The sequence below is a fragment of the Bradysia coprophila genome (assembly GCF_014529535.1).
Source record: "Bradysia coprophila strain Holo2 chromosome X unlocalized genomic scaffold, BU_Bcop_v1 contig_20, whole genome shotgun sequence".
Lineage (NCBI taxonomy): Eukaryota > Metazoa > Arthropoda > Insecta > Diptera > Sciaridae > Bradysia > Bradysia coprophila.
The window spans coordinates 2,597,400-2,607,411 of NW_023503307.1; the positions used below are offsets into that span (position 1 = coordinate 2,597,400).

A 10,012-nucleotide genomic window follows, 5' to 3' on the forward strand; every position below is an offset into this window, starting at 1 on the left:
TCGTAGAAACGTGCCGGACCTCGGTTCATGTGTTTTCATCGCGACCTTTCTTCGACAACTCATCAAAGAACCGTATGGCTTCCGCACACCACGGGCCCATTGTCTCGACGGCGAATGGTACGAAGGGATAGCCTTGACTGATCAGTGAGCTGTATTTCGTCACCTTTCTATTCGATTTGTCTTCCGCTGCCTTGCCCGCCTTTATCGTGCTGAAACGTAGCGAAAGTGTCGGTACAAGTTGCGTCCCAAATTAAAGTGCTGCCACGTGACCAAGGAATCAATGTTTTTGTTAAGTTGAAAGCGTCATATAAAATTTTCCAAACCTAGTTGGTGCTACAGGAAAATTTTGATCACACCGCCTTCGTGTTCAACTCGAAAGTGTCTTAACCTGTTCTTTCAGAACCTTGGTTTTTAGTCTCATTTTGATAATACCGACATCACAGATCTGCAAGTTTGGTAAGGCAGTTTCATTGAAACAGCTGTGTTTCATACCAACTTGCTGCATAAAAAACTTTGAACAAATGTTTCAACCTTTTTGCATAATCTGTAATTGACTCAAGTTTTTTTTTGCTCAAAAAGCAATTAATCCGCAAATAAAGAACGTAAAGATTTTCATTATTATGGCAGGCTACACACACGGTTGGGGGAGAACGGTTCAAGAACGAAAAGTATCGAACAAGGTAAAAATTGTTCTTGTCGACTCACAGTTGCATAATCGCTTAAAATTTATTTTGTTCAATGTCACGTTTTATTGTTTGGTGTAGGCTTTCAATTTTGACAATGATAAAAAATTAACCTCGAATGGAAATGGCAAGACCGCCGGAGAGCATCCAGACAACCGAAGGTTATTTTTGATTTTCTTTGAACGCTTGAATGAAAATTTCACTTGGCTCGTTTTTGTCCAGTTTGGCAGATTCAAGCTTTCTATCGGAATTATTTCGCAAGCAACTAAATTCATCCAAGTCTTACTTAGAGGTGCAACGCAATGATCCGAACAACCCTCTATATTCCGTTAAGACTTTCGAAGCTCTGAACATGTAATTGAACTCCTGGCTTATCGTTTCCCAACTACGATTTTAGCCTCGTACGAAGCCTATGACAAATCCTCAAAATAAAAACTCTGTTCGGATTAAAGACAGGCATATTTGGGGAGGCTTTTCCTGAACTAGGCCCGCCTTTGAAAGGTCTTTCGAGTATATATAGCGTGAGTTAGAGTCCTAGAAGTGGAAGGCTATTCGGCCCCAGGCTTTCATTCGAATTTGCGGATTCTTCTTTGATTTAAGAGGTAATAGGTGTACGGATTCGTACGGGGCTAACGTCGCAGTGTTTGCTACGCTCTCTTCTAATTTTATTTTGATTTTTCGCCTTCGGTTAGTAACCCAGATCTCCTTCGAGGAATCTATGGTATGGGCTTTAATGTACCCTCAAAAATACAGGTATTTTACTGTTGCATTTTTCGAAGTTCAAAGCTCAAATAATCGTTGATGTCCGTGACCGATAGGAAACCGCATTGCCGATGTTGTTGGCTAATCCGCCACAAAATATGATCGCTCAAAGCCAATCGGGAACGGGAAAGACTGCAGCGTTTGTATTGGCAATGCTGTCCCGTGTCGACACAACTAAAAACTACGTTCAGGTGAGGTTTATTGCATTAAAATTTGAGAATCTTCTGGCTTTCGTCGCGTTTTGCACCTTAATTTTTAACCTTTTACACACTGTCATAGAATCGACAGATCAGCTACTTCCTTTGTTAAATTTTTCGACTAGTGTTTGATGTAAAATCTTGTACTTCAATTGTTTTAACGTACATAAGTACACATTAAGCTAGGTCGATAACAGATGGTTGCCTCATATAATTTTAGGTAGTGTGCTTGTCACCAACTTATGAGTTGGCAATTCAAACGGGTGAAGTGGCGGCTAAAATGTCGCAGTATCGGCAAGACATCCAACTGAGATTTGCAGTTCGCGGCGAAGAAGGTAACATCTGGGAAATAAATTTTCCAATTATCCTAATTTCATCCAAAATTGATCGCAAATTCAGTTCACAGAGATCGGCAGCTGACTGAACACATTCTCATTGGAACGCCGGGAAAAATTATGGACTGGGGCCTGAAGCTCAAAGTTTTTGACATAAAGAAAATTACGGTTTTCGTACTGGACGAGGCAGATGTAATGATTGCTGAGCAAGGGCACCAGGAGCAGTGTATTCGCATACATAAGTAAGGCAGATAACATTGAATTTCCGGTCTATTTTACTTCTAATTTAATTTTACACTCGCAGACAGTTACCTAAAAATTGCCAGATGATGTTCTTTTCTGCCACGTATGACAAGAAGGTTATGTCATTTGCTGAGCTCATCGTATCAAAACCGATGATAATTCGATTGAAGAGAGAACAAGAAACATTGGACAACATCCGCCAATACTACGTCAGATGTGCCAATCAAGAGGAGAAATATGCCGCTATCACTAACATCTACGGTGGTATTAGTATCGGACAGGCGATTATATTTTGTCAGGTAAAATTTTGTCCAATTATTTCGTGTGTTTGTTGTAAAGACATTCCCGGTTTTCTTCATCTTAGACTCGGAAAACTGCCATGTGGTTGGCTCAAAAAATGAGCCAAGATGGGCATTCCGTTGGAATATTATCGGGTAATATAAAATCGGTTGGGTGAAATGATCACCAGGGTCTGATTAGGCTTCAAATTTTAATTAACAGGCGAACTAAGTGTTGAGCAGCGACTAAATGTCTTGGATCGTTTCCGGGCATCCCTCGAAAAAGTTCTAATCACAACAAATGTACTGTCGCGTGGGATCGATCTGGAGCAGGTCACAATTGTGGTTAATTTCGATATGCAAGTAGATGTGGAGGGAAATGCGGACTGTGAAACATATCTCCATAGAATCGGACGTACAGGTCGCTTCGGTAAGTGCACTTTTGTGCTGTCAATCCGATTCAAAATACACAAATGGACTTCTGTTAAATAGGTAAATGCGGAATTGCCGTCAACCTAATTGACTCCGAAAAGTCAATGCAAATTTGTCGAGATATTGAGAAGCATTTCGGGAGAAAAATTTCCGTGATTGACACGGATAATCCAGAGGAAGTCGAGAACATACAGAACTAAATGTATACAAACTTCCTATGAAAAGTACATGAAACGAAGCAGCGTTTTGTTTTCGACATAAATTTGTTTTTACATTTGTTGAAGTCTTAATGGCTATCCATTTCCGACTGTTTTTCATTTTGGCACAAATTCCGTTTCAATCAACTTACACGATGTAATAGAGTGTTATGATGGGAGCAAGACAACCGAATACCAGTTAATTATAACTTGCCTTGAAGTACTTGTCAAAATCTTTACTTCTCTTTCAACATCTTACGATACGAGCGAGAGGACCGAAGACCAGTTTATTATTACTTGCCTTGGGGTACTTGCCAAAATATTTCTTCATCAACATCGGATAAGCGTATTTTGGTCTTTGGCACGATTGGCGTATGTTTCAAACCGTCACCTTATGTGTGTTCTCGGTTTGTGTAGAAAAATGTAGAATAGCCACAAAAAAGTCCAAAAATGATTCATACGTTTATATAGAAATTTGGGTTCCAAGAGTACAAGAACAACATGAATACATCGAAAAATTCTTTATTTTAGTTAATCTCACTCTTATCAGCAATAAATAATGAAAAAACCTCAAAAAAGCGAAAAACAAACGAAAGAAAGGGATAAAATTTCGTCGACTTGGGATGGACTTCCGCTAAAGTCGCTCCAACCCTTTGCAGTGAATCTTATCCAAGGATGTTTTTACATGTTATGATACTACAGAGGCTACTGCCATGTCTCGGACTTATGTCACTGCAGCCGGTCAGGGACTTGGGAAAATCACCTATTTTTTCACGTAAAATGATTGCTATCACCAACAGGTCAACGTGGACCTGGTGGTGTGTATACTCAAAATGTGCGCCTCTTCAAGGCCTACAAGGCTAGCCAAAGATGTTTTGGCGATATCACTCTTAAAATAGGTGCTACTTACATCCAACTGTCAGATTTTAAATTTTCTCTCCTTAGCATTCGTTTACTCTTTAATATATCGACCTATTACCGAGTGTGTAACATATCATAAGTTTCCAGCTCATCCGATTGTTCTTTTACTCACCATAATTTTGAATACCCTACCCTGTCTGGAAATGTATGAAAATGTTCATTCTATTTACTTCAGCACTATCCTTTGATCCCTACGTTTATTGCGCGCTTTAATACAATGAGACGGTGTGTGTATTGTGCGTATATCAGGGTCATTGGAAGACTATATTTGTATACATTTTTATGTTGTCTTAAGGTTGTATGAGCAAGTAAGAAACGAAGGGAATTGCAGAAATGAAAAGACAAATTTCGATGACTGAACTCTTATTGATTAACCAAGGTTATCAGATGAGTTATTCTTTATAGTGAGCTTTTCTATATAGTTCTCAAAATGTGAGATTGGTGGCCGACTCTGGGACGGCTGGTTATTCAAAAATGCCTCCAGTAAAATATATTATAAAATTTATTTAAATTACTTAATAAATAATTAATTATTCGGTTATAGCTATGCTTAAATTTTCCATAAAATAACTAAATATAGTACCTCAATAACACTGTATGTCTTTACTGGTTTACGATTCGTGTCTGCGTTTACATACTTAATCAATATTTTCCCAATTGAAGGGTAAGAAATTAGTTCGATTGCTCTAACTGTGACAGATTTAGTCGTAATCGTTGGGCAATTTGCTGTGAAAACAGAACAATCATAGTTAGAGCACCGAGCAAACTTCTTATTATTTCGCATTTTCATTTCATACGTTTTGTGCCATCAAACTTTTTCTCTCAGTTAAAGTAAAAAGAGAACGTTCACTATACAAAATATTGATGTCCGTTAAGAAAAAAGCTTTAAGACAAAATGCAATCAAATACTAGGACCTGTGCAATGCGGTAACATAAATCACCCCCCCCCCCATTCTAACTAACATCCTGACTGTCGTTATGAGTTTGATCCCACCAATCAATGGCCTCCATCATTGATTCCTCCGACAATGGTTGATTTTCCGCAAGCATATCATCGTCGTGAACTTCTGTTTTCAATGTAATTATTCCATCGTACGAATGATTTGAATCTAAAAACACAGTCGTCTTATCGTCAATCGGTGAATGTGGTAATGTTACGAAGCAATGTTCACGTTTTATATCATGTAGGACAGGTGATAGCGATTGACCACTATAGGCACTGGGTGATACAGATGCAGGTGTCATTACATTTAGTGGTGTCTGTATATAACCGATGTTTGGATCGAGCATTTGGGATGAAAAGTCGCTTTGGTTGAGCAATGAAATGGCATGGGACTGTAGTAATGGTTGCATATTTTCGTCGTTCTCGTAGAATGTTGTCAACATTTGGTACGTGTTTGTACCAGGCAATCGTACATACTGCATTCCGTTGATGACGGTTAAATCGGGCAACGACGATTCCATGATTAGTCCATCATCGATAAGTTGTTGCGAATTTTCGGGAGGTGGTGTGGTCATCGATATCACAGATGAATTGTTCGTTTCGGATGTATTGTCTAAAATTGATTTATTTTCATTGTCCATGGCCAGGACCTGTTCCAAGCTTCGAATATACTCGACGGCCATGCGTAGCGTTTCCACTTTGCTTAATTTCTTCGCTGATCCTCGCCCATTACCCTGCGCCTCGAATGCTTCCGCTACCTCTTCTGGGATACGTTCTCGCAACGCTGCAAATCCATTGTTTACCTGCTTTACACGATTTCGTTCGCGTGCATTTCGTCTGGCAACGGCTAGTGGAGGTGTCTGTGATTTTGTTAACTTTTGATTTTGTGCACATTGTTTGGCTGCTTTCAGTGCCGCTTTTTCGTTGGCTGATGTCACATTCATGATATTTGAATTTGATTCCGTTAACGGCAGAATTTTTTGTTTTCTTCGGACAACGTTCATTTCACTGTTTCGCTTCGTTACACCGGACTTAACCATTTTCGGCGAATTATTATTGTTTATGTTAGTCACTGAGCTAGATAATTGCTTTAATCCATTATTGTGTGTCATGTTGAACGACAGAACTCCAATTGTGGCCATTATTGTAAAATTCACTCAAATTACACGTGAAATGGAAACAGTTTGTATTATCACTTTGTCGCTCATTAATTATTCAAATTAATTAAACGAAATGTTCCACTCTTATCATTCTTATACAATTAAAACAAAATTTAAAAAAAGTTCCACTTAACTTCCACTCATTTATCAGAATCCGTTTGTCACTTAGTCCATTTACACATAAGAATGTTCACAGGTGATAAGAAAATTTCTTTTTAAATGGCAGTTGGTATAGACCATAGAAAAATGAAATTATACCGAAAAAAAAACTGTTTCTCTAGTTCATCAATATACCCACACAAATTGTATGCGGGAGCACACTCTATGAGCAGACGTTTCTTTTTGTATTTTTATTCTCAAGACCGGACAGCTGTTTTATGTTAAGTCGCGTGCGCGCTGTCTGCAATGTTCGAACGACTTTAACAAAATAAAACTGCGCCACTAGTTTCATTTACGTTAAAGTCGGGCATAGAAATTATTATATTTATTTTCAATGTATTTATGAGTAATACATATGTACGGTATTATCGGGGTTGTTATTTTTATGAATATTTGTGTGTATATATATATGTGTACACATATGGGTTCTATGGAATATAACACAGGAACAAATAAAACTAACACTGTGGTAGAAACTAAGTCAAACACATTTTATACCTAAACAAATTTTTTTTTTTTGCTTTTTGTATATAATGACTCCTCCCTAAGCTTGTACTTATTTATATAAAAATTATTGTACTTACTGGGTGTATGGTTCTTTAAATATATTGCTGAATTGGGGTACAATTTCATAGCCGATATTTACCGTTGATATTTTCGTTGTATTTCGATATCGCATAGCGAGAGATTTTTTAACAAAAACGTTGTCCCATCGTATATGTACGTAACAATGAGTCCCAAATGAGTGAACATTTTCAAAAATTTTTAGTTTATACCTGCTATTGACTATAAAAGAATTGCTGGTCTACGTTTATACGCAAGCAATAAGAACATTTCGCATTTTATGTTTTACGATACCAGGAATCGACGCAAACTAGTAGTGTCGTCGTTACTTGGGTTGAGCTTTTTATGATACTAGTTTTCTGTTGATAACCCCCCCTGCCTTGATTTCACATGAATTTGTGTTTAAATTCTATCGATCACACTACTACCGTTTTACTAACAGTGTCTCATACATCAAGATTACATTTTTAAAAAAACTACTAATCATCTGTTATCGATAACGTCGAAGTAAATAATCGATAATCAATGGGTAGTGCCTTCTTTTATATATCTCATTTAGTGTATAAACTAACGAAGTAAGAGATTATCTAGAAAATATTGTAAGCAAAAGCAGTTCCAGATTTCGTCATTGTGTTTGCTGCTTGTAAAACAGTCAAACTGTAAACATAGTCACAATGTACCGAATATTACCACCAGTAATTTAAGATTTTTTTTTACTTTTTATTTTTATAATTTAATTTTCCATACCTCTCGACGTTGTAAAATTAAGGGTCGCCCGAGAGTCTCTAAAATATACGTACAGAACAAAGGAGGTGTGTTAAGGATTTCGGTACTTACAATAATGTTGATTACATTGGTTTTTGTTTTTCACTCTTTCTGTATGCCATTGTCTTTAGCTGAAGGAACATGCATATAGAAACAATCGGTCAACAGTATTTTATGCAAATTTTTAGTGTGACTCATTGGAAATTCCATGAAACTTCGAAGTATATAAACCACTGAAGGTAATGCAAATCACAGGTTCACTTCATGTTAGCAATAGATTTCAAAAGAATTTTAAAGAAATAATTTTCCAACATTTATATTCACCACATTCAATCAATGCTGTAGATATCCTTAGCGCCACATTAAACGAAATATGACGCTGCACTTAGATCACCCGAAACTAGGGCTTCATATTTGTGATCCGCTGAAGATTTGCATTACGTTTAAGGTTTTTTACTTTGCATTTGACAGAACTATCCTGCTATGCTATACCATAATGTCGAATAGAAAGTAAAAACCGGAAGTAAAACCGTCTATTTATGTTGTAAGTTCTGTGGTTTAACTTTCGACCATCTAGATTTATTCTGCAAAAATTTACTTGTTCGAACATTGTAGAAACAACAAATAATCACTAGGCAACACAGGTCATGTACACGGATGGTGACATAGTGCGTTGGATAGGTCTTGGTGCCCTGAATATGGAACGCACCTCCGTTCGTACCAGTGACATCTGTGTGTAGAGGTAACCCACTCGAATATATGACAAAGAAAGTGCACCGATCCGGTCGTCCGTTGGTGTGGTTAGGTATTCGGACCTCCTGAGTTCAAAAAACAGCTCCATTGGTCTCGATCACCTATCTGTGGTCCAGACCAGAAAAAATTTCACCCACACAGTCAAAAAAAAGTTACTGGTCTGAACCACAGATAGGTGATCGAGACCAATCGAGTTGTTATTTGAACTCAGAAGGTCTGAATACCTGACCACACCAACGGCCGACCGGATCGGTGCACTTTCATTGTCAAATATTCGAGTGGGTTACATCTCCACACAGACGTACGTCACAGGGACGAACGGAGGTGTGTTCCATATTCATGGCACCAAGATTCAACGCACTATGTCACCATCCGTGTACATGACCTCTGTTGCCTAATGTAATGTAGGAGGAATCAATACTTAAGCATATGAGGCTGCCTCAACATTTCATTTCATATGATAATAACAAAGAAGTGTCAGTACCATGCAACATTCTATATTAACTCAAATTTTGCATTTAATTGTGTCTTGTAATGACCTCAATATATTACAATGTTGCAAAATTTTGCGTAAAATAATACTTTCAAAACGAGTATGATAATGGTATAGAATATCCTTTGTTGCGTTACATAGAACACAATAATAAATTGTGGCGAATCGATCAATGCATGACTCACTACGCACTTCTAATTTATTATTATTTTCTATATAAAACGTAATACAATTGAAATCCTATGTAAACAATTCGAATATTTTAATAAAAGTAAATATTTTCGTTAAATTAAACATTCGAACATAATGCGATATATCCTCCGCACTGTTCACATCTACTTTAAACATCATTCCTCGAATGCAATATAACGTATAAAAAAAACGTAACGGACAAACCATATGTTATATTCCCACATCATACATAACATATTATAATGTGCTCTCTCGTTTACCATGCAATATATAAATTTCGATCATTTCACCATATAGGACCGTACAATACAAAAACAACTGTACCGCTTTTTCTAAAAAGCACATTTCCGATAAAATGTAATTATTGGTACATCACACTTACGACCTCGGGATACTTATACATTTTCGGGATATCACACATTAAATAAGTCCTCATAGCGCGTATACGTGTTTGGCGAGGTTAATGATGTGTTATAGCAAAGGTTCGATATACGAAAAATTGAAAAATGAAATGAAACCAATTCGTCTTTAGAATTTCAGGCTAATTGCGTTACAACAAAAGAGTCAAATTTATAATTAAATTGAAAAATTCAATGGGAAACTGCACACATGTTTAAATATAATCTCGAATCGTTCGTTCAACTATTATACGAAATGTATTCAAGTGTGTTATGCATATATAACATGACATATCCTTCGCTATTGTCGAATAGGAATTTTTGGAGATTAAAATAATGATTTTTTTCACCGAATATGTTCAAATATCATGAAATTTTATTTCGAAGAAATTCGATCTATTCGTGACAGTTGAAACGGGTGTATTGCAACTAGTCAAAAAAATTAATCTTCAATACTTAAAAATTTAAAAATTTGGACGATATCTCAGCGAAACAGTTGTAGATTTTCATTGGTTTAATCCCGTTGTGAAATGATGA

The 10,012-nt window shown here is 36.9% G+C and overlaps 2 protein-coding genes across 2 annotated transcripts; one reads left to right on the top strand and one right to left on the bottom strand.

Annotated features, from left to right (window-relative positions):
• The first annotated feature begins 493 nt into the window (after positions 1-493).
• Positions 494-3,186, top strand: LOC119068557 (DEAD-box helicase Dbp80-like). Its single transcript, XM_037172183.1, has 11 exons — positions 494-680; positions 765-844; positions 906-1,037; positions 1,376-1,436; positions 1,502-1,636; positions 1,863-1,977; positions 2,042-2,219; positions 2,282-2,519; positions 2,585-2,654; positions 2,722-2,928; positions 2,991-3,186. The coding sequence occupies exons 1-11, from the start codon at positions 621-623 to the stop codon at positions 3,128-3,130; spliced, it is 1,416 nt and encodes a 471-aa protein (XP_037028078.1). The 5' UTR covers positions 494-620; the 3' UTR covers positions 3,131-3,186.
• A 1,214-nt stretch (positions 3,187-4,400) lies between these two features.
• LOC119068560 (achaete-scute complex protein T8) lies at positions 4,401-6,710 on the bottom strand. The gene has a single exon (XM_037172188.1). The coding sequence runs from the start codon at positions 6,131-6,133 to the stop codon at positions 5,003-5,005; it is 1,131 nt and encodes a 376-aa protein (XP_037028083.1). The 5' UTR covers positions 6,134-6,710; the 3' UTR covers positions 4,401-5,002.
• Between the last annotated feature and the right edge of the window lie 3,302 nt (positions 6,711-10,012).